The following is a 22,749-nucleotide window of genomic DNA, read 5'->3' as shown; positions in this document are numbered from 1 at the left end:
TACAAATCGTTTATGAAATTTGATTTCATGGCAAATCAAGAGATTTCACGTTGAAAAGATGTAAAAGTTCAAGTTTCTTCTTTCCATGTCGTTCACGAACACAGGAAAAGCTTTCTTTCCATTTCCTTTGCGAATCAAAGGGGAAAAGTTTCCCCTGTCATTCTAGGCAGTCATCATCTAACAAAGTGCGGTAACGTTTAGCTGAAATTAATAAACGACGGATTCCTTGTCGCAAGGCCCAAAACATTGGTGAAATAAGTTTACTGAGTTCTTTCACTTTGCACCCAAAACCGATTCCAGCATATGCATATCATTGGGCTTAAACTGGGTTTACATATCTTTTCTTTTAAGAAAAAATGGATCTCTTGTTGGAGTTAGATAACATTATTACATAACAGATGTACGATTTATAAAATTTAATTAAAAAATTGGAAAAAAAAATGCTTTTCTGATAGATGTCTTTTAATTTTTCTAAAGTTATTTTATTTTTTATATTTGTTTATAATAATTATTATTAAAATAATATTTATTTAATTTTTTTAAAACTCAAATTTTAATTGTGTTCATATTTTAATATAAATATTTAATTTAATAATAATTAAATTTATTTTTATATGTATTTAAATTTATATTACATGCGTAATAAATTCATCAAAAAACCTAATTGTAAAAATTGCCAAATTGCCAATTACCCACGATTAAAAATTAAAAATCCACAAAAGGAGAGCAAACTATTCATTATCAACCCTAAGAACACCAAATTCTGAGAACAACAGGTTGAAATTCTAAATAAAAGAGAGAAGAAATTAGTAAATTCAAGCGGTTAAAAAGTAATAAAAATCCAAGTCCTACACAAAATCCCAGGCATTGTCTAGCTTCTCTCCCTTCCCTTGCCTATCTTTCTTTTCCCTTCCTTTCCCTTCAATTTCACCTCCTGGTCTCCTAACTCAGCCAAACACAACGGAACATATATGCAAATATTATGTATATGTGAAGAAAAATGATGGGTTGGACTTTTGGTCCTCAATCTTCTTCTCCTTTCTCTTTCTCACTCCAAAAATTATTTCTTTCCTTTGATTCCTCTCTCCAATGCAAACCCTTGATCCTCTACATGTAATCTCACATTAGCTTCCCTAAACCCTCTCGATCTCTCCAACCATGTCCCGCGAACAACTTTCCTCTTCTCCGATCCTCCTAAACGACGCCCCTCACTCCGCCACTGCTTTAAACCACTCCTCCGCCCCTCATGACGAGGGAACTCCACCACTGGTGCCGTCTCCGTCTCCGGCTTCGGCGCCTCCCACCAACAGGAGCAATCGACCGTCCCGCGCTTGTACTCTACGTGCCGCCAAGAGGCTTCAGGCTGCCCAGCAGCAGGCTGCGATCGAGCGAAAGCAGAAACCGAAGAAGGAGCAGCAGCAACAGCAGCTATGCGATGAGTCGCCGCAGCAGAAAGAGCAATGCAGCGCCAGCAGTAAGATCATTACCCCACTGGTTGGGCCGCCTGAGCCAGCACAGTTACCGAGGTGGAGCCTCCGCTCCATGTGGGAATTAGCTTCCGTACTTAATTTCTTGCATGTGAGCTTTTCTAATGCTTCTTAAAGTTGGGAACTTTGTTGGTTTTAATTACCTGCATTTTTTGTGTCTTGGTGGCCTGTGATTTGATTTTTTTATGTTTTTCATGTTGCAGGTATTTAGGCCTTTATTGAATATACAGGTTGAGTTTTCAGCCGAGGAGTTCGAGACAGCTTTGATTACACCAAATGACACTTTGGGAGATATTCACATGCCCTTGCTAAAGGTCGGTGCTTTTGATGTTTTTAGTTTATTCTTACTTAATCAAACTTCTTGTGCCTTTGTTCGGTTCACACTTTGGCAATGTGCACTTGTGAGAAGCTTAATTTTAGAAACTTGGAAGGTGTTACTTCTTGTTTGATTTAAGTGTGCCAAAAATGTTTTACTTCGGATGCAGAGGAAGTGAATTGGCTGATTGTATGTGTGAACTTGGGATTATGATTTTGTTGAGTGGAGAACTGGCTGATGATAGTGTCAGTATCATGTAAAGTGTTGTAGGGGATGCAGGACATGCCCTTTTTCATCCCTATTATTGCTAGAGTTGATTACACTTTACATGAATGGTGCCGGAGTTATTGATTGATTTAGGTTATCCTCATGTGAGTAAAAGATTTGACATAATGTTGCTTGGCTGGCAGAATTGAAAGCCATGAAGGAAAAAAATGCTAAGAGGAGGATTATTGTGGGAAATTAAATACTCGAAACAATTAAATTCTTTTTGTATGCCAAATTTGGTTTGAAATGCAGAAGCACTTTGTTTTTGAATCTTGAAATTTAGGTTTAGTTGTGATTACACTTTTGAAATATGCTGGCAGTTGCATGTTGCTGATAGCATATATATATATATATATATATATATAGAGAGAGAGAGAGAGAGAGAGAGAGAGAGAGAGAGAGAGAGATTTGACTCTGGAGAGTGTAAGTCCTTGGCATGATGTCATAGGTGCTTCTTGAGGTTATTTGCATCACATGTTTAGGACAGAATTGTAGTCTTTTAGGCACAAGCTGATTTGGAACTACTTGACGCAGGAAGCAAGATTGGTGCCTGTGCCACTGACCACTTAGATGTGAGTGGTGTTGGTGGCTACAGCACTGTTTTGAATCTGCAGATATTTAGTACCAGGGCCTTGTGATGTGATATTATGAAATGTTCAGTTTTATGAGTGATGAGTGTTTTATTTGAGGTAGGTATTGGAGTTCTGCTATCAGTTTTGTTGGCTTTCTCAGAGGCAGTTGCACATTGTGATACACAAGTTGTTGCATGCCTAGATATGTGCTGAAGAAATGTTCAGTCTTTCAGAGCTCACTACAAAGAAGGATTAACAAAGCCAACCTAATTTAATTGGATAAAACTTTATTATTCAATATTGCAGATTACGATAAAAGTGTTGGTGATAGATGCACATCAAGATTTAGTTCTCCGTCCCACCCCCCCCTCCCTCAAAGTTTGATTTTAAAGTGATAGGTTTATGGGTTATCATAATTTTGTGTACAAATGGATGGCTGGATTTTTAGTATATAGAAATGACATGACTATGATAATTATTTTGGAAGAGAAATGACACTGATGACTAGTGATTATTACAGAGAAATTCATACAACTCGGACAGATTATAAGCTGTTTTAATTCGAAATGATGATATTTCAGAACCTTGTGGAATTCCTATCGTTACTAATGTTCTTGTCACTTGCTTCTAGAAGTAATTTACTTATCATTTTGTTGGGGGCTGTTTGGGTATATGTAGGATCCTCACTACTTTATGGTTAATCTGCATATTCTTATGTAGGCTATTCTTCACCAGTGCATATGCTGTTAGGATAGTTCTTGTTGACTTGGTAATAATTTCCCCTGTATTGTTAGATCCTATACAATATGTAGAATATATGCACCAGAAAATAGTAGTTTAATTTGAATTGTTTGAGCACTAGATTGAGATAATTTGATCTAGAGAAGGATAAGAAGCCTGGAAGAAGCTGCAGATGGAAGCATGATTTCTAAATTTTGTTTTATACTTGCTAATGCTTTTATTCCTTTTCTTGGATTTCCTTCTCTGTGACTTAGGATGGAATTTGCATGTAGCTAAAAAAATCTACTTTGCAGTTGTAGTTTGAGTTGAGCCTTGATTGTTTATGCTGAAAATTTTCAGCTAATCATATAAATTTTGTTTTTAATATAGTAATCGAGTGCTACCTGCATATTCATGCATTTTCTGCTTGATGGTTAATACATGATCAATAGAAATACTGCATGCTACTGCAACTACCATACTTATTTCTTTCGATCTATCCTTTTTACAGGCAATCCCTCCTATTACCCGGATTGCCCTTACACGAGATACTTGGATCACTGTTTTGTGCAGAAAATTAAGAGACTGGTGGCACTGGGTAACTCAGTCATTGTACTTCTTTTAACAGACATTTAACAATAATAGTACCGACCCTTTACAGCTTGTAACTTGCTAAGATGAGTTTTGCATCTTGTTGCAGGTTGCAGATGGGGAACTTCCCATAGTTGCGTCACATGGGTGAGCATTTTTGCACCTTAGAATATTCTAAGTCTTTTTGGCCTTGAAGTTGAAGTTTTCTTTTCTGGAAAGCACTCTTTTAGATGCCATTGCAAAAAGTAGTTTGAAATTATTGTTTACCTGTTTTGGAGTTTTCATAACTAAAACATGTCAAATTTATCTTAAAAACAATTTTTAATGACCTCTAATTGACATATTCAAGATGATATTTTTCTCAATAGCAATTCCAAACAAACTCTTTATTTTTAATCTTCCTTATTCATGTAACTTTATTCTCTTAGGGTTGAGATTGAAGTGTATAAAACTCTTGATCCTGGGGTCCGTGTGGTGATCTTGAAAGCGCTATGTGACATTCGTGTTGAGGTATTATTGGATGTTTGCTTGCTGCCTACAATGTTATTTTTTAAATTTCTTTCTACACTCAACTTTCTACTGAATCTTATTAAAGCTTAAATGAGCATTATAATATTATAATATATACTGATTCATGGACCAAATATTGCACTATTCATAATGGAGTTGGATATTTTTAGAAGGAGAAGTTAACTTAATTGGGGCTCGGTTCCAAATTACTTGTGCTGATAAATGAATCTCCTTGTAAGATTTGATTGCATCTAAGATGTTTTCCTTTAGTTGTTGATCTTATGGTTTTTACAAAGCTCAAATCCTAAGTGCATTGACTTGTGTTGTTTTCTTGTCCCTTCAATTTAAGTTAAATGTGTCCTGACTGGTGTATTTATTTGTAATTTCTTCGCGTCACTCTGTTGTGCAACTCATGTTGGTAAAGAACTGTTCCATTCAATGTTCTCATAAATAATTTCTCTTATTTTTTTTTGGACACATCTGGCCTTGTCGTCTTGGCACAAGTTTTCACTTTATGAGATATCCTATAGATCAGTTCTTGAATGTATTCATATGTTTATGCTTACATGCGCATTGTAGAAGCAGCTGACTGTTTATTGTTTGTGCAACATCTTCTTCAACTTTTTCTTCCTTAATTATTATGACAATCCAGCATTCATTTTTGGCTTCTTCTAGCAATTATTTCCTAATTTTACTCCTAGTTCAACTACTTTGAATTCTTCTAGTTGTAGACTTGTAATACCTTTGCATTCCTTCACATCTTAGGGCATTTCTACAATTTCAATTAAGATTAAATCTTTGCTCTAGTTTGTAGGAATGTTTCCCCTGTACATTTTTTATTTAGCTCACATCCATATTCTGAATATCTTGTCAATTCATAATTTCGACAAATAGCCTATATACAGTATCTAATTCTAAGTGTATATGGCAAATTCATTAACTTTGTTATACCTCTTTTTATTGGTATATTAGTAAAGGAATTGAATCTGAGCGATATTTGCAGCAAGAAGACATTCGGAATTATATTGACAACTCCGTTAAACATGGTATTCAACTTTCTGTATTTCGTAAAGAGCGAGTCGGGGGTGATTCACAAGGAATTAATTACTGGTAATGTAGATCCCCAAAAATCATTCAATTTAGAGTACTCTTAGTTCGTATTGTACTGTCAAATGATGTAAAAGATCAACTTCATTTGTTTCTGTGCAAGACTCTAAGATCTTGGTTTGGTTTAAAGTTTTTGATGTCATATATCATGAAGTTCTATAATCTACGTTTTTGTTGTTGGTTCAGGTATGAAGATGATCCAATAATTGGTCATCGGTTATACCGAGAAATAAGAAAAGTTGAGGTGAAGAGGGCAAAGACAAAAGGTTCCCAGGTCCTTCCCAACGAAACATACCAGTGGGAAACAGTTGCAACTAATTTTGATGAATTTCAAGATGCTTCCGTAAGTTACTTGGATGGCCTGTCTTTTTACACCTGCCTTGTTTAAATTTCCATGCATTTTCTTTTTTTTTTTTTTCTTTTTTAATTTCTGATCAGCAAAATCAAAGCTAGTTACTGGTTTTCAACATTTTTTTCTTTTTTTTGGCCATAGAAGATCTCCTTTCATATTTTGTTATTTTATATTGTAGAATGAATGTGTATGCTTGATGACTTGAAGTGGGCTTCGAGTATATCCATCATTTCATTTGAAAAAGAGCATGTTGTTGTGTTCTTCTTGGATGGCAATTTGCAATGTTTTGATGTGCCTAAATGTATTAAAGTACCTTTGTAATTATGCATTAATCTTGGTGTGTACATTGCCTTCCATACAAATTGTCCCTTCAGTCTGCTGCACCTTTAATATTATAAATGGAAACTTCTGATAGAAGGGGACAGATGAAATTCTGGATGTTAAGAATGTTAGTTATTGATTTAATGGAGAAGGGATTACTCTTACAAAGAAATAGGGATACTTAACATGTGAGACTAGTTTGTGTTGGGTTTTTATAATTCTGAGCGTTTTAGGAAAAATATGCCAAGTGTTCTTTTAGAAGATTTAGTTTATACTTGGAAGATGGATCTTAGATAAGCTTCCTTGAATGTGCAGTGGTGGGCTAGTCTGTTGAGTGGTGTTCTCCCAGTATGTTCCTTTAACCTTGCGTAAATAGACAAGGGAGCCTAATTGCCTCTCAGAGTTTCAGGAGGAAATAATTTGAGATTGAAAAGGTTTCGCATAAATGCAGCATACTTGCACGCATACGTACCTATATATATTAAGTGTGAATAGACATTTGTGATATGTAGAAAGAATGAAGCAAGTTAATTGTCAGGGCTTGTCCTACAAGCTGGATTTGTAGACTCATATTAAGATATCTGGAATAATTTTGTGAATAAATGCGTAGTTGAGATTGGATTAGCAACTTATCATTATTATTCCTTTGAACTTTGACCTTATATGATCTACAGTTTTTTGAATCTCTCTTTGTTGGTGGAATTGCTTTCTTTAGGCTAGATTTTCTCTCTCTTCTTGTTCTTCTTCTTTTTTTTTTTCCCTGGTTTCTTTGAAAAACTGCAATCATTTTTATTTTTACTGAATAATTTTTTGGCTTTCTGTGCATACTAGCTTTTTGTTCCATGTCGTATATAGTTTTCTACTGCCATAAGTTCTTTTATATAGGTAGGCATATATACTATAACCCAAGTACTACAAATTATTTTTAATTTTTTTATGAATACAATTTTTTTTTTAATTGTTTTAGTTGTATGATACAATTTTTGGGAGTGTAGTTGTTGGAAATTAAATTTCTTGTGATTTTGTAGCCCCCCTTTTGTTCTTGGGAGATTTTATATCCATTTTTTTTGTGCTGAATAATGGTTTTTTTAGGCGTTTCTTCTATAATGTATACAGTTGATAAAAAGATGTATACACTGGCAATTGATTCTGCCATTCTGCTTGTGAGTAGCACTTCAATAATTTTTGGGAACTTTGTTGATGGAGTGCAACATTGTTATAGCTGACAAATTTTGTACCATTTTATTTTTTGCCAACTTGCCATGCCTTCTGTCTCTATTTTTAGGACATTGTTCTCTGCCTGGTGTTGGCAAAGACAATGGTTCTTGTATGTCCATTTGGTGTAATGAGATTTGGAAGAATTTCAAATTTGTTGCTGCTGCCTGCTGGCATGATATTTCGATATTCTCCATCTGTTGCTGTTTATTTATTGTATTTTCTCATTTGGCCTTGTCCATCTGCTGCTGCAGGAGAAGCTTTTTACAAGTAAAAATAGAACAGAGGCTTCGGTAGGGAAGAAGCTAAAGAATGACATGCTTCCTGAGATTGAGAAGGTTCATAAGGTATTAAAATTGCATTTTGACTGAAATTTTTACTTGATTGAATGTTGACCAAGAAAGAGAAAAATGTTGCTTTCTTGACTCGATTTATATTTCTTAATAATATTTGGCATCAATTTTTGCTTTCCTGTAATGAAATCATCTTGTTTGCTTTTTCTGTGAATACTCAGAGGAAAGAAAGATTGCTGAAAAAGCAACATAGACAGGCTCTACTTCTTGATAACTTTTTGAGTGTGGATGGTCTCTCATTAGGACGTTCACTTCGTGACAGAAAACCTGTTACTTATACTTTTGGTAAGATAAAAAAATATATATTATTAAACACATAAGCAAGAGTTAGACTTCTTTTTTAGACAGTGAGCGATAAAAGTTTCTACTGATGATAATTACTCATAAACTGATGGATGCATGAAATCTGAACATTTCTGCCAAATGTTTTTGCAGATGATTATGACCGGTCAATCAATGAGGCTATTAAAATAACCAAGTACGAATTTTATTAAATATTGCTCAAATTGTTTTTTTATTTACTCCTTTTTCCTCTTTTTTCCCCTCTGGGAGGAAGTTATATTTCCATTGGGACCAACTTGCATTATTAATTTATTAAATCCTTTGCATTCTTCACCCTTATGATAGGCGAAAACCACCATCCCCAGAGCCTATTCACAGAAGAGAAGGTATTATCAAACCTGAAGCTTCAACAAATGGTAGATGGAGTGGTCCTTCACATGTCTTTGAACATGACACCTTCAGTTTGACAAACCCCAATTCACCCAGTTATGATGATAGTGATGAAGAGAATAAACCTGAATTATTGGACCGAAGGTAGGATAAGTTACACAGCTTCTTGCATTGCCTTGTAATTGAACCATGAGCTTACCATTGCATAATTGCTTGCAGCAATAGGCGAAGGCAGAGGCCTCAACGGTATTCAGCAAAAGAGTTTGTTGAAGCAGTTTCTGATAATGAAGCAGACTTCGACAGTGATGATGACATAGTTGGAGAAGCTGTATATGATGAGGAATACTTGAGGAAACGTAAACAGAGGAGGAAGCTGTCAAGCAGCTCAGAAGGGGATGAGGAGTATCGGTGGGATGAAGAAAATGGTGAAGAAGAGGAAGAAGAGGAAGAAGAAGAGGATTCATCAAGTATCAGTGAGGATAGTGATGAGCCCCAGAAATTTAAGAAACTGCCAGGCCGAACACGGAGGGAAACTAAATTAAGGTCTGTTGATGAGCTTCAATCAGGTTTGAGACGCAGTAAAAGGGCTACACGAAACCGGCTTAATTACCGTCAGTATGTGCTGTCAGATTCAGAAACAGAATCAATGAAACCTGAAAAATCAAATCCATCAGACGAATACTCAGATGCTAGTGAGAATGGAGAGTATTCGGCTGGAAGTCAAGATTCTGATGACAATGAGGATGAAGAACAAGATATGAAAGTTGATCAGCCTGATGAAGGTTACACTGAGACCGTTGAGAAAGAGCAAAATCAAGCAGCAGAGAAATCCAATAGCCTGGGCGAAGATGAAGTTGAGGGTGTAAGAAAGCGGCGTTTCCTTGATCTAAATGAACTTGCCCCAGGCTCTGGTTTTGATGATGGTTCAAACACAATAATGAAAGATGAAGATAGAGACAATTTTTAAGTTTCCCTCCCTCCTAGAAAACAAGGTTTGTTGGTTTTCTCTAGGGAAGCTTAATGTACGATAGTTGAAGAAAAATATAAATTTTGTGATAAGCCTGTGGAGGGAAACTATGGTCAAAGTTCTTCCAGGGTGTAAGAAACAGCCTTATGCAATTCATTCAGGATTTGCAGAAGGGAACGGCTTGATGCCAAGAGCTATGTAGATTAGGTAGTCATTTTTTAGTATGCCTACATTCATAGAAAACCTACAACGGGTGAATGAGAATTCGTCAGGATTTCGTTATGTTATCCAATTAATGTACAATAACCTTAACTGATATTGTAACTGAAAAATTTGGCTTTTAGATGTTCAAGCCCTGTAGTTTTATCCTTCATGATAACAACAATGATCTGCCCATTTGATCATTTGGGCTTGGCTGTCTGCGGATAAATTGGTTGGATCTGAAATCTTTTTATGTAATGGACCATCCTCCCTCAAACGGTGACTAATGTTTCATTTCCCAGTTAAGAATGAGCATTCTTCCTGTACTGTTACTGTTACTGTACTGCCACCATTCTCTGGGTTTGTAATGCTGAGACGACAATGCGAGCTTTGTTCTCTTGTTAAGCTGAAGATGACTGGGTGAAACTTATTATGCTGTTTGTATTTTCTAATTATATGTAACATGATGCAGACGCTCCAGTGATGTTAGTTTTTGAGTTATAAATGGACTTGTTGCAAACAGATATTGGGAACTCGTACATGATAATAATTTCTTCAAGCTTGTACCCGAAAATTTACGTGGGCAGAATATTTAATACAATAATTTTAATGACAACGCCGACTGATTATGGTTTTTCTGCTTCTCCATTTTCCACCTTGACAGGGTACTCTACTTTCTCATTAGCTGCTGCTTTCTCTGCTTTCTCGTTTGATGCTGCCGCCTCTTCTTCTTTCTCCGATTTAAGAGCTTCTGCTTCTTTTACTTCCTCAAGGGCTTGAATCAAGTTTGATAGGCACTTCACTGCATTATCAAATGGGGACTTCGGCATTAGGTTCTCTGCAACATCAGCAGGTGTAATCTTGGTCTCCTTCATTAGCCCTTTAATTGTCTCGAACAGAGGGTGTGCTTTGAGTTTCAAGTAGTTCCATGCAAGCACCTTGAACCCCTCAAAACTGCAGTAAGAAAGTTCAATGTGTTTATCCATTCTACCCTTCTTATCAAAGCAGGATCCAGCTTCTCCACATGATTGGTGGTGAAGACAATTAGCCTCTCACCTCCACAAGCTGACCATAACCCGTCAATGAAATTCAACAACCCTGAAAGTGTCACCGTGCTGCTTGCCTCTTCTTTAAGGTCTTTACGAAGAATTTCCTTTTCTAACTTCTCATCATCTAAAGATTTCTCTGCTTTCTTCTTCCTCTGACCAGTAAGATCAAGCGAGCAGTCTATATCCTCAATCACTATGATCGATTTACTGGTAGTTTCTATCAAAAGCTTCCTTAGCTCTGTATTGTCCTTCACTGCCGTGAGCTCCAGATCATAAACATCATAGTTCAACAAGTTAGCCATTGCAGCAATCATAGTAGACTTGCCAGTCCCTGGTGGACCATAGAGGAGATACCCTCTTTTCCATGCCTTTCCAATTCTGGCATAGAAATCCTTGCTCTTGCTAAAAGTAACGAGATCTTCAATAATCTCCTGCTTCTTCTCAGGCTCCAAGGCCATCGTCTCAAACGTGTCAGGATGCTCAAACACTATATGGCTCCACATTGTCTGCTTGTAGCTTGGCCACTTGTAGCCAGTACTATTAGTGTAAAGCTTCCTCTGTCTATTTCTCACTCTAATCTCTTTCCCTTCCCTCACCACGTGCTGCAAGTAAGCCTCAGCGATCATCTCCCTGTGGCTCTAATGAAAGGTGAGCTTGTAACACCTCCTTTCTTGCTGAGGATACATAGACTGGCTAGGTGACACCAGCTTGCTGGAAACCCACCAAACTTTAACCCCCCGAAATTCATCGGTAACCCTCTCATACTCATCCCTGCTAAGTACTAAGTTACTGCAATCTTTACCCATCTCAGCTTTGAGCCTTTTAGCACACTTGGAAGAGTTGACGCCAAGATAAGCCTCAACAGCAGCATAGGCCTCACTTCTCTTGAGGCGATCCCCAGTGTACTCATGGATTGAAATCTTAATAGAAGGGTAGAAGAAGCTCATGATTCTTTGACTATATTTTTCCAAGTAACGGCGAACCTCTTATGGGCAGTATTGACGAAAGATAGCCCAAAGAAACATGAAACTGGCAATTGTTGAGCCCATTGTCGCCCACATCTCAGTCATTGTTTGAGGTGCAATTGCCAACATGGTTTCTTTTGCTCTCTTTCTCTGGGTTTCTCCCCCTTCTTTTTTTCTTTGTTTTCCCTCTTCCTCTTAGCCTAATGCAACAACGGATCTTGTTTTTCTATAGGCTACGTTTGGTGTCATTATCTGGGTGAAAATCATACTTTGATTAGTGGGATAGTTTGGATGGTGGTCATAGAAATAAACAGGGTGGCAAAGGATTTGGTGTGACCATTTGATTGGTCAATTTCCTAAAAAGTCGAATTTAAATATTATATAATGAGATTTAGAATGAGTTCAAATTTGGTATATGATATCCCATTTCGGTCGAGTTTAAGTTTTGGGTAATTTGTATGGATACTCAATCCGACAAAGGGCAAGCAATAAGAGTCAAGATGATAAAGGCATGCAAAAAGAGTCAAGACTGACTAAGCCTGGCTCTTACAGAGTATTATCGGTCCTTGAGTGTATAGTGCAGCTAATCAATGGCCATAACACAAGTACACAGTACACTTCCTCTTCTAACAGAGCTCTGAATTTGGCACATTATTGGACACGTGGTCCTGGATGGAGGTAAAGGTCTCGGTGGTGGTGTTAATTTTCAAAGAAAATAGACAAAATCAGTTGGTTAATTATTACTAATGATTCTCTTGAGAAAATCCATTCAAAGGTGCAAAAGAGTTTATTTTATCCACCCTTGTTCGATGCACACCAAATAATTGACTTCATAAGTTCATGAATATTATGAGGGCTGGAGTTGTTTAGCAAATGGGCATCCACCACAGATAGCTTCCGCAGCTGATGGCTGAGCTGAACATCAGCAATTGAGACTCGTTGATCTGACTTGGTCACTTTCATCTGCCAAAAGAGGACAAATGGTCAGTCATCTCACTCACGTGGCTTAGTCGTTATGGTTCAAGTGCTTTGGTAGCACGCCCATTATTTCTCTTCTTTGGAAAGTTGCTTGTCGCTTTTCCAGTTTCTCTCCTGTTCTCAGACTGGGCAGAACCGCTCCAACTCAGTTCCACAATTATTGATCTGCCCATAATTTTGACCTAACTCAAAACCCAGATCCGTCTATAGTATTGAACTAATTAACAAAAAAAAAAAAAAAAAGAATTATTATTATATTTTAATTTAAATCAAAATAAAAGTAAAATTAAATAATCAAAATCTAATTGATTTTCCTGATACCAAATCCCAAGTCTCATATGAAATACAAAGTTTTATGTTATTATAATTTTATATAAAAAATTTAGCAATTATCATATTTTAAAATATTTGATCATATTAATAGAATATTTAAGTGAATAGTTTAGTATAAAACATACTTTATTTTATGATAATTTATCATTTTTTGACTTTAAATTCTTTTCACAAGTTTGATTTAAAAATTATTAAATTTTGATACACTTATGAAAGAAAAAATTTATTATCCTTATCATTTCACTCTACTTAAATAATAAACTAAAACAATCAATAACTCCATAATATAATAAATAAATAAATAATCTTCATAATGAATGAATAGTAAATCCTTGTAGATGAGAAAATATTAAAATTTTCTCAAATAAGAAAACAAAACTGAGATAATATAAGTACAAGCACTGATTTATTTTAAAATATATAAATATGAAAATTACTGAAAAAAAAAATAAAATAAAAAGGTAAAAGGACCAAAGAACTAAAAGATAATTTCATCTATCAATACTTAATTTAAGTTATTGTATTAATGAAATCATTTAATTTTGATTTTATTATAAAAATTTTAAATTTTAATTTAAATATCATTAAAATCCTTATTATTATCGATTTATAAGTTAGTTTACACCTAAATTTCACTCGCCCTTCATTAATTTATTTAGATATATCATACATATTCATTAACTTTAATTGATATTAAGAAAATTTCATATATTATTTAATTTTTTCATGAAAATAAAATCAAAGGAAAAAAATTAGATGTGACATTAACCCAAAATCAATGCAATTAAAACGATATTATTAATTTTCTTTAAGAAAATAATAATAATAATAATAATAATAATAATAATAATAATAACATAATTTTTAATAAGATAAATTTAATAATTAATTATAAATATATTAGATTATTTCAAAAATGTAAATTTTATCTTAAATAAGTCAAAAATAAATATAAATTTTAAAAGTTAAATTAATTATTAAGACTCCATTTGTTTCGTAAAAAATAACTTGCATATGGAAAATATTTTCTATAAAAATAATTTTTATGAAAATATTTTTTATTATTTGATTGCAATTGTTGACCCCACAAACTCAAAGGAGCATAGATTTTGATGATACCAAAACTCAACTAGAATCAAACTAACATTGTTTTAAGTGTTGTGAAAAAGACTAAGGATTTCATGATGGATTCGTGCTCTTGAAGAAAGGATGACATTCTAAGGATAACACAGGACGAATCAAAGGAGATAAAAGAAGAAAAGGTTACCTTCTAAGGCTGCATTGAAATATCAGATTTGAAGGTACATCTAGTATAGAAGTTAGTTATTTTCTAGAATTGGTTGTGAAAAGAATTGAGGAGTAAAAGTCAATGATGCTTATTTTTAATCCCTCAAAAGATTTTCTTTTAATCATTACTGGCCTAAAAAGTGTTTGACTATGATTTGGTGTAAAGTTTTATAGTTTTGAAAGTTATGCAGAAAAGTTTTCCTGGTATGCTAACTGGTTTGCTACTATTTTAGTATGCTAACTGGTTTGCTATTTTCTCAAGTATGCTAACTGTCTCAACTCTGCACAACATCGCAGAAAACGACAAAATAACGGCTATTTTCTTGAAATTCGTATCAGAACGTTCAAATGAGTTCTCGGTAAAAAACGTTCCAAAGCTATAAATACACCTTCCTTTGGCCATTTTGCACTTAATGAAAGTCCTCTTGTTCAAAATCAGAAGCTTTCATTCAAAGTGCTCAAAGTGATTTATTGCTCTTCATTGGCTTATTTACTCAACTCTTCTTTATAGATTCTGTTGTAATTGAGTGAGAGTGAGTTTTAAACACATTATTATCATTTGTGAGAGGTCATTCAAGCACCTATTGAAGCTTGGTTGTGAAAAGTGTTTGGGATAACACTTGGTAGAAGTGTAAAGCTACTTGTAAAAGCTTTGGTGTGAAGATTTGTAAAGGGCTTTGTCTCTTGCCTTGAAAAGAGAAGAATAGTGGAGTGAAGACTCAAAGTGGGATCTTTGAGAGAGTGGATGTAGGCTAGTTAAAGCCGAACCACTATAAAAATTTCAGTGTTCATTTTCTCAACCCTTGCTCTTTACATTTATGCAATTTAACTTTATGATTGATATGCTTTTGCTGATATGAAAATTGATATCATATCGTTGATCTTCTTTGCAGATCGAGAAAATTAGTTTCTTGCTAAAAGCTACGATATCCGATTTAATCGCATGTTGTTTGATTTTCTTTGTCGCTTGGAATATTTGGTATCTTGCTCTGGTTCTTTGTGTTAAAAGCGTGTATTGATTCGATATATTTCTTGAATGCTTATATAGTCATTATATCGATTATCTTGATTGCATATAGCTTAACCTTGAGTCAACTTGTCAATAGAGCTATATTGTTCATTTTTCACATTAGTTAATTTAGTTGAACCTAGCCGCAATTTTCAAAGGTTTTGAGCAAGAACCAAAATTGTTTTAAAGTCCAATTGACCCCTCTTGGACATATTTTGGGACATCAATTTGGTATCGAGCTTGTCTCTCTTGCTTGAGGTTTATTCCTCTTTGAGTGATCCACACACATGGATAGTTCATCTAGAAATTTCACGTATACTGCCCCCTTAGTCAAGGTTATTCCATCACTAGACCACCACTTTTTAATGGCACAAATTACTCCTTTTGAAAACTAGAATGAGAAACTTTATACAATCTGTTGACATTGATGCTTGGAGAATAGTTAAAGATGGTCCTTATATTCCTTATAAAACCAGTGAAGGAACTGTACAAATTCCTAAAGCTGAAGTTGAATTTGATGATAATGATTGGAAGAAAATTTCTATAAATGCCAAGGCTATTAACATTCTTCATTGTGCTCTTGATATTAATGAGTATAATCGTGTTTCAGGATGTCAAACTGCAAAAGAGATATGGGACAAACTAGAAGTCACATATGAAGGAACTGATGTGGTAAAAGAGTAAAAGGCAAACCTCCTCATCCGTGATTATGAATTATTTGAGATGAAACACAGTGAAACTATTCTTTGAGAAGAGTACCAGATTTACAGACCTTGTAAATCTACTTAAAGCTCTTGGAAAGAGATTTGAAGAACAAGAACTTGTAAAGAAAATTCTGAGGTCTCTTCCAAAGACGTGGGAACCAAAGACTACTGTTATTCAAGACACCAAGGATTTCAGAAAGTACACCTATGATGAGCTAATTGGTTCTCTCATTGCACATGAGATGATTTATAAGAAAGATGCGAATGAAGGTAATCAAAAGAAAATGAAAGGCATAGCTTTCATGTCCGAAAAAGTAGATGAGAAAAAGAAAAATGTTGCTCTTAAAGCTAGTTCAAGTGATGATTCAAGTGCTTCAAGTGATGATGATGAAGATATGGCTATGATAGTCAAAAGATTCAAAAGAGCATTTAGAAAAGGTGGAAGCAAATACAAGAAGTTCACAAAGAAATATGCTCCAAAGACTCCAAATCATTCAAGTGAAATAGTTTGTTATGAGTGTAACAAACTAGGCCACATTAAGCCAAAATGTCCTACTTTGAAGAAGAAAAATAAGTTTAGAAAGGACAAAAGCAAAAAGGCAATGGCAGCAACATGGAGTGATAGTGACTCTTCATCAAATGATGAAACAAGTGACAAAGAGGCTGCAAACACTTGTATGATGGCAATTGAAGAAAAAGGTGAAAGCTCACACATCGAAGATAGTGAAAATGAGGTAAATCTTGAACTTTCTAATGTTGATGAATTAGAACTTGCATTTGTGAAGACATATGATAAATATAGAACTTTTAAAAAGAAATGCAAAATTTTAGTTCATGAAAATTGTACTTTAAGATCAGAAAATATTTCATTAAGTATAGTTTCAAAGGAAAATGAATTTTATAAATCTCAAATGAAATTATTTAAGGAAGTTAATGATGAGCTTCAAAGATCAAAAGAAGTGTGTGAACAACTTCTTGAGAAAAATAGAATTCTTGAAGAAAAAGTTGAATCTTTGACAAGAGATTTATCTAAATTTACAAAAGGTAAAGAAACACTTGATATACTTCTTGGGAATCAAAGATCCACAAATGAAAAATCTGGAATTGGTTATGATGGATTTATGAAGTATGGATAATACAAACAATTTTTTGTTAAAGCTACATCCTTTTCTCAACCGAGTATTACATGCTTTTATTGTAATCATAGAGGTCATATGATTAATACTTGTCCTATTAGGAAAGGAACCTTTAAGGCAAAGAAAGTATGGGTGCCTAAAGGAACCCTACCTAATGTTACTAACATTTAAGGACCCAAAGTTGCTTGGGTAACTAAGAACGATTAAGCGATTTCAGTGCCTAAGGAGTATCTTTGGAAACAGAACATTGGTACATTGATAGTGGCTGCTCTAGGCTCATGACAGGAAATAAAGGCAAGTTTTCCTCTCTTACCTTGAAAGAAGAAGGTTATGTGAAATTTGGTGATAAAAGCAAAGCTAAAATTGTTGGATGTGGAACTATTGGTAAAAATCCTTGCATTGAGAATGTTGCATTAGTTCAAGGATTAAAGTATAATCTTTTAAGTGTTAGTCAATTATGTGATAATGGTTTTAAAGTGATTTTTACTTCCACACACTGTGAAATTCATGGAAATAATGTTATGTTTGCTGGTGCTAGAATAGATAATATTTACTTACTTGATTTAACAAGTCTTGAAGAAAATTGTGAAACATTCTTTATGACTTCAGATGATAGTGCATGGTTATGGCATAGAAAATTAGGACATGCTAGCATGAGTACACTTGCTAAGCTCTCTAGAAAGAACCTTGTTAGAGGACTTCCAAAGCTAAGATTTGAAAAAGAATTTCAATGCAAAGCTTGTGCACTTGGTAAGTATACAAAATCATCTTTTAAATCAAAAAATGTTGTAACTACGTCTAGACCATTGGAATTGTTGCATCTTGATCTTTTTGGCCCAATCACACCTAGAAGTCTAGGAGGCAAGGCATATGCATTTGTAATTGTTGATGATTTTTCAAGATTCACATGGACTTTCTTTCTTGCTCATAAAGATGAAACCTTTGATATATTTGAAGCTTTTTGCAAAAGAACTCAAAATGAAAAAGGATATTGTATTACATCTTTGAGTGATCATGGAAAAGAATTTGAAAATAATTTGTTTGAAAATTTATGCTCTCAAAATGGTATTTATCATACATTTTCAGCTCCTAGAACTCCACAACAAAATGGAATTGTTGAAAGGAAAAATAGATCTTTGCAAGAAATGGCAAGAACAATGCTGAATGAAAACAGTTTACCAAAATATTTCAAGGCGTAAATGTAAATACAGCATGCTACATTTTGAACAGAGTTTCCATTAGAGCTATTTTAAAGAAAACTCCTTATGAACTATGGAAAGGAAGAAAACCCAATATTGCATATTTTCATGTCTTTGGTTGCAAATGTTACATTTTGAATAACAAAGACAGCAATCTCAAGAAATTTGATGCTAAATCTTGTGAAGGAATATTTCTAGGGTATTCAACAAATAGCAAAGCATATAGGATTTTCAATAGAAAAACTTTGACCATGGAAGAATCAATGCATATACTTTTTGATGATGCTAACACTTCCTTGCAAAGGAAAGATTCTTGTGATGATGAAATTGAGCAGATTCTAAATTCAAAGAATTCGAATAATGATGAGCTTGAATCAAAAGAACCAGTGGAGGATGATCAAAATGACAAAGAAGAAGAACTCCCTTGCTCCACAAATGTTGAAATTCAAGATGACTTCCAACCAAATGTGGAAGAACTACAAATTGAGGAACCTCAACATCAAGATATTCCACAAGAATGGAGGTATCATAGAAATCATTCCAAAGATGACATTCTTGATAGTCCATCACAAAGAATGATGACAAGAGCTCAACTTAGAAGATATTTTGGTAATGTTGCTTTTGTTTCTCAATTTGAACCCAAAACATATGATGATGCTCAAAATGATAAAAATTGGCTTTTTGCTATGCAAGAGGAATTAAATCAATTTGAAAGAAACAAAGTTTGGAAACTTGTTCCTAAACCTAAAAACCACTCTGTTATTGGAACTAAATGGGTATTTAGGAATAAGATGGATGAAAAAGGACATGTAGTTAGAAATAAAGCTAGACTAGTAGCTCAAGGATACAACCAAGAGGAAGGTATTGATTTTGATGAAACCTTTGCTCCGGTTGCTAGAATTGAAGCTATTAGAATGTTGTGTGCATTTGCATGTTTTAAGAATTTCATGCTTTATCAAATGGATGTTAAAAATGCATTTTTAAACGGATATATTGATGAAGAAGTTTATGTAGCTCAAACTCCTGGTTTTGAAGACCCTCACTTTCCAAATCATGTTTACAAGCTTACTAAAGCTCTCTATGGTTTAAAGCAAGCTCCTAGAGCATTGTATGAGAGACTTAGTAAATTTTTGCTTCAAAATGATTTTAAAAGAGGAAAAGTGGATACTACTCTTTTCATTAAGAAAATTGGAAAAGACATGCTTATTGTGCAAATTTATGTAGATGATATTATTTTTGGTGCTACTAACCATTCTCTTTGTAAGAAATTTTCCAACATGATGAAAAGTGAATTTGAAATGAGTATGATGGGTGAACTTACTTTCTTTCTTGAATTGCAAATTAAGCAAATGAATGATGGAATTTTTATAAATCAGTCCAAGTACATAAAGGATATGCTAAAGAAGTTCAAAATGGAAGATATGAAAAGTGTTGGAACTCCCATGAGCTCAACAATTAAATTGGAGAAAGATGAAAAAGGTAAAGAGGTAGATAACAAATTTTATAGAGGTATGATTGGTTTTTTACTCTACTTAACAGCATCTAGACCAGATATTCATTTCAGTGTATGTTTATGTGCAAGATTTCAGTCATGTCCAAAAGAATCTCATCTTGTAGCAGTTAAGAGAATTTTTAAATACCTCATTGGCACTCACAATATTGGCTTGTGGTATCCAAAATGTGAATCATTTGATCTTATTGGTTATAGTGATTCAGATTTTCTTTGGTAGTAGATTGAATGAGAAAAAGCACTTGAACTTGTCAATTTCTAAGTCATGCATTAGTTTCATGGCACAAGAAAGCAAACTTCATTGCACTTTCTACAGGTTTGAATATATTGCAGCTGGAAGTTGTGTTGCACAGATTTTGTGGATGAAACAACAGCTTGAAGACTTTGAAATTAAATTTGATCACATTCCCATAAGATGTGACAATATTAGTGCTATAAACCTATCAAAAAATCCTGTTCAACACTCTAGAAGCAAGCATATTGAAATTAGACATCATTTTATTAGGGATCATGTTCAAAATGGTGATATTCAAATCGAATTTGTCCCTTCTGAAAAACAGCTTGCTGATATTTTTACAAAGCCACTTAATGAGGAAATTTTCTGCAAAATAAGAAGAGAACTTGGTATGATTGATGCTTTTGATTAAGTTTTGATGCATTCTTATGTTTCCATATGAAAATGAAGTGATATATGTTGGTTTGTAGTGTTAAAGATGCATTCTGATATTTTTGGTGCAATTTGAAAAATTCTGGATTTTATCAGATGTGAACAGTAATCTGCAGAATTTGATCACAGTGGCATACTAATCCGTTTGCTAATTTTCTTGTTTGCTGAATGCTTTACCACTGCTCCTACTTTTTCGTTGGCAAACTGGAAGTCAGGTCTGATTGCACTAAAACTCTAAAATTATTTTTTTTTCGAGCGCCTATTCTGCATGTTTAAAGCCCATATTACTTAAATACCCCTCTACTTAGAGTATTGCATCTTTATGTATTTAAGGGCAAAATGGACTTTTAACACTTTAATTTGCGCAGGATTCAATTTTTTTTTTTTCTGAACCATCAATCTTCTCGCCGTCTCTCCTCTGCTACACGCTACCTATTCCCTGCAAAAACCTACAGTTGTGTCTTTTCAAGTTTTAAAATTCAAAACTTCATTTCCTTCCGTCGCTCCGTCTCCCAGAACCCGAACGGCTGCGTTTTTCCTTTCCACCTGCAAACCCATTTCGGTCGCACCCTTTCAAGACATCGTCTCCCTTCATCATTTTTAAATATTTCCGAAACCTGTTGATAGTGAATCGATTAAATTGATTGTTTGCAGAAAGAAAATCCCCAAAATTCTTCGTTTCCTTTATTTCACTAAAACTGCCGAAAGAAATCATTTGCTGTTGGATTTTTTTTTTGCCTAAGTCGATTCGCACTCTCTGTTTCAGTATATTTCAGGTATAAAATCTAAACCTTTAATGGAATCGTGTTTTACATTTTATCTATGCCTGTTTTATTTGCTTTCGCAATGTGCTGATAATTTTTTTTTTTCTGTTTGATTTGCTCTCGCTTGTTTGTTCTGTTTTAGCGCTCAGTTGTTAATTTTTTTTTTGGGCATTAACATTTCGTAAAATGTGGTATATAATAATAAATTGATTGCCATGGATTTGTAAGAACCCAAATATCTCTTGCTGTCTGTTCTAATTTTTTTTTTGGCCATTGCGCTCTGTTGTGCTAAATGAATGATGATATGCTTCGATTGATTATATATATAAATATATATTGGCTGCTCACATCGCTGAATTTATAATCTCAGTCTTCACTGTCCTTACGGCCTATTTTGCTTCTGAGATTGGTTATGGCGCGAGACAAAGGAAAAGGGAAAGCCAAAATCCCCACATATTCATCATCGGACTCAACTGACGCAAGTGTTCCTGCGTCACCTCCTCCACAAAAAGATGCTCCTCTGGTAATTGGCAAACCAAAAGAAACACCCAAGAAAAGAACCAGTGAGCCAGTTCAAGAAAAGGGAACCAAAAAGAAAAAGACTTCAAAAGCTCCAGTTGTACATATGGAGAGGGCTATTCATGAGCCAAGGTATATTCACTGGCCTGCTTTTATTGAAGTTTCTGTTCCTTTGCAATCCTTGTTTGAGTATCAAAAATGGGATAAATTGTGTTCTGACACTGAAGGAGTGTATGTGGATTTAGTGCAAGAATTCTATAAAAATTTGAGGGTTGATGATTCTGACAAAGATGAGTCTTTTAAGGTGAAAATGAAAGGGAAAATCTATGAAGTGACAGTAGCTAGATTAGCTAAAGCCCTAGGAATTCCAAACAGTGGGAACAAAATCTGCTCCCACAAAGATGTTTTTGCTGTTGGTGGATTTAACAAAAGAGATTTTGAGGGTGAGGTGTTTAAAGGGGAAGTGAAGGATAAAACTAGCATTACTCATGCTCATCAACACATTAAAATTCTTCATAGTTTTATCATTTATGTGTTGAATCCTAGAACTGGTAGTCCCAACTATTTGAGTACTCTTGACCTCTGCATAATTTGGCATATAGTGAACCAAATTGAGTTTAATCTTGCCTATTTTATGCTGAAGCAAATCATGAAATGGAAGCCACCTTACAAGCTACCCTATGCCCATCTTCTAAATGGTCTGTTTAGAGACTTTGGGATACCTTTGGAAACCGAGAAACTTAGGACCAATATGATCCCAATCACAAGTTTGCAAAAAGATGATGATGGTAGAAAGCTTAGGTTTGAACAAGGTGCTAGCTCCAAAGATAATGCAAGTGGCACTATTAATGTTGAAGGTATTTTGGAGGAAGTAAACAACTTGAGAGAATTTGTTGAAATGGAACTTGGAGAGCTACAGAAATTTAGAAGTTTTCAAACTGTTCTTATGAATGCTCTTGATTCTAAAGTTGATGGGAC

General features: G+C 34.5%; 1 protein-coding gene and 1 pseudogene across 1 annotated transcript; one reads left to right on the top strand and one right to left on the bottom strand.

The window, feature by feature from the left end:
- Positions 1–715: 715 nt before the first annotated feature.
- On the top strand, positions 716–9,802 carry LOC110663994 (DDT domain-containing protein DDR4). The gene is made up of 12 exons (XM_021823503.2): positions 716–1,578; positions 1,691–1,801; positions 3,874–3,960; positions 4,063–4,100; positions 4,382–4,463; positions 5,467–5,573; positions 5,757–5,913; positions 7,713–7,805; positions 7,973–8,096; positions 8,247–8,289; positions 8,439–8,627; positions 8,703–9,802. Exons 1-12 carry the CDS (start codon positions 1,159–1,161, stop codon positions 9,448–9,450), a joined length of 2,199 nt encoding a protein of 732 aa, XP_021679195.2. The 5' UTR covers positions 716–1,158; the 3' UTR covers positions 9,451–9,802.
- On the bottom strand, positions 9,627–12,842 carry LOC110663996 (AAA-ATPase ASD, mitochondrial-like; annotated as a pseudogene).
- Positions 12,843–22,749: the final 9,907 nt, after the last annotated feature.

The sequence above is a fragment of the Hevea brasiliensis genome, chromosome 17 (assembly GCF_030052815.1).
Source record: "Hevea brasiliensis isolate MT/VB/25A 57/8 chromosome 17, ASM3005281v1, whole genome shotgun sequence".
In the NCBI taxonomy this organism is placed as follows: Eukaryota; Viridiplantae; Streptophyta; class Magnoliopsida; order Malpighiales; family Euphorbiaceae; genus Hevea; species Hevea brasiliensis.
The sequence above is the reverse complement of the archived record's forward strand: the minus strand, read 5'-3'. Positions and strand labels throughout refer to the sequence as shown.